This window comes from Malurus melanocephalus, unplaced genomic scaffold (genome assembly GCF_030028575.1).
Source record: "Malurus melanocephalus ecotype Western Australia unplaced genomic scaffold, MMel_1.1 scaffold_1235, whole genome shotgun sequence".
NCBI classification, from domain to species: Eukaryota; Metazoa; Chordata; class Aves; order Passeriformes; family Maluridae; genus Malurus; species Malurus melanocephalus.
In genome coordinates, this window is record NW_026624467.1 from 5,025 (window position 1) to 7,346 (window position 2,322).

The following is a 2,322-nucleotide window of genomic DNA, read 5'->3' on the forward strand; positions in this document are numbered from 1 at the left end:
GCATACAGAACAGGGCTGGGGTTCTGCACCCAGGACAGGGATGGGGCTGGGGGTCCTGCACCCAGGACAGGGATGGGGAATTCATTATTAGCCTATTGTCCCTGTGGGACAGGGAGGGGGATTGTGCACCCAGGACAGGGCTGGGGGGTCATTCCTGTCCCCACCCCACATCCAGGACACAGCTGGGGGGTCATTCCCATCCCCACCCCGCACCCAGGACAGGGCTGGGGGGTCATTCCCATCCCCACCCCACACCCAGGTCAGGGCTGGGGGGTCATTCCTGTCCCCACCTGCACCCAGGACAGGGCTGGGCAGTCGTTCCCATGCCCACCCCGCAGCCCAGGGACAGAGGACACGCACCCGTTGTGCAGGGCGGCGCGCGGGTCCCGGCTGCTGCGCACACACACCATGAGCACGGCGAAGAGGCCAAAGAAGGCGGCCATGGCAAAGCCCATGCGGTACACGGCCTTGTGGCCCAGGAAGCTGCTGCAGTCCACRTTGGTCTGGACGCCCAGCACGGACCCGCTGCCCTGACAGAAGCCGGGGAGCTGCAACAGCGATGGGAGAGCGAGCGTCACCTCAGCACGTCCCGCTGGGGGTAATGGTGCAAGGAGGGGTCTGCACGGAAGATTCACTGATTCTGTCCAAGGTCAGCTCCTCCACTGTGAAGCCCTCAGGCTGCTCAGAGCAGATGTGACCACCCCTGGATCCCTGGGAGTGTCCAAGGCCAGGCTGGATGGGGCTGGGAGCACCTGGGACAGTGAAAGGTGTCCCCTCCATGGATGGGCTTTGAGGTCCCTTCCAACTCCATTCTGTGATTGCACACCCACCACAAACCCTGGTGCCACCCAAGACAGGCCAAACCACACCTGCTCCAACGCCACCTGCCTGGGGACAGCAGTGAGGTGACACAGCTGAGACCACCCAGCTGGTAGTGGAAAGCCAGGATGAACCAAACCTTTCCCAAAAGCCCAGCTCAGCTGGCAGAGCTCCTCTCCCTCCACCTCAGCTCCCACCTCCCCAATTTTCAAATCATCATCTGGATCCCAAAAATGGCATGTAGGAAACTTKCCTGGGAGACATCTGGGAAAAACAAAACAGTGCATTAAATGATCCCACTGCATTTTCCCCTCTGTGGAAAACCAGGGTAATAATGCATTCTCCCAGGGAGATATTCAGGGGAAAAAAGCAACAGAAACATGCAGTGACCCAAAAATTCCCTTTTTTGATTCAGCTGGGTTGTTCCTTCCCAGCAACCTCCGGGAGCTCTTTACCTTGTGCAGCTCCTTCTCCACGCCGGGGATGATCATAACGATGGACACGAGGGTGCCGAGGAAGAGGAAGAGGGTGAAGAGCAGGCGGGAGATGGTGGAGTTCTTGGCCGAGGGGCAGCAGCCGCAGAGCAGGCACGGGGCAGAGCCGCACAGACACGACACCTGCAAAGGCAGCAGAGCACACTGGAGGGGATGAACCAACCCCAAAATGCACTCTGGGGTTGGTCCTTGAGGAGATCTCCCCAGGAATCCACACTGTGGCTTGGGGCCACTCACCCCACACCCACAGGAACTCGTGGGAATGGCACCAAATCCCCAAAAAAAGCTGCTGAGAACCAAAAGAGCCACAGGAACAGCCTCAAAATGTCTCGGAAATGACACCAAGAGTCTGGACATGCCCTCGTGGGTTTTGCTCCATGCAAAGGTCCAGACAAACCAAGCCCTGCCCTGCAGGAGCCTCCTTTKTGTACAAAAGCGAGGTTCCCAAAATAATTTCGGGCTGCCCTTTCTGGGATGGGGAAGGTGCTGATATCAGCACCGTGGGGGAAGCAGCTCCTTCTGCTGTCCTCCCCCTCTCCAAAGGCCGCTTCACAGGCAGGGAAACTGAGGCACAGCCTCCCTGAGAGCCCCCAGCTTCCCAAATCCAGCACGGGCAGCGCTGCCAGGCGCTCCCTGTCCCAGGAGCTGTGCMCGAGATGGGGAATCCTGGCTGAGGAATCCCAAATTTACCCACMCCAAAACACGGGTGGGGGTTTCCTGCACAAGGACGAAGCAGAAACAACTTTACACATCTCTTTGAAACAGCCCTTCCTCTCCTGCGCCCAGGCACATCAGGGAGGAGAAGGGCTCTGCTCTCTCCCACTGTTGGGGGATGTGCACAGGTTGTGGGTTTGTTACGGCCACRTCCTTCCAAACCAGGCCCTGCAGTCGGTACTGATCAAAGACAGCTCAGCATCGACACAAATCTGTATTTCTCATGGCTGAAATCAGTGTGAAAAACAGACAGAGCACAAAACAAAAGCAGATGTTGGAGCTGCTGCATGAGCAG

The 2,322-nt window shown here is 58.2% G+C and overlaps 1 protein-coding gene across 1 annotated transcript in view; it reads right to left on the minus strand.

Annotated features, from left to right (window-relative positions):
• Positions 1-1,561, minus strand: part of LOC130586639 (serine incorporator 2-like) — a 5,100-nt gene extending 3,539 nt beyond the window's left edge. The window contains exons 1-2 of the mRNA XM_057387514.1: positions 1,275-1,561; positions 268-548 (exon numbers count right to left, since the gene is read on the minus strand). Of these exons, the coding sequence (XP_057243497.1) occupies positions 268-548; positions 1,275-1,310 (317 nt within the window). The 5' untranslated portion in view covers positions 1,311-1,561. The remainder of the gene's footprint in view (positions 1-267; positions 549-1,274) is intronic.
• Positions 1,562-2,322: the final 761 nt, after the last annotated feature.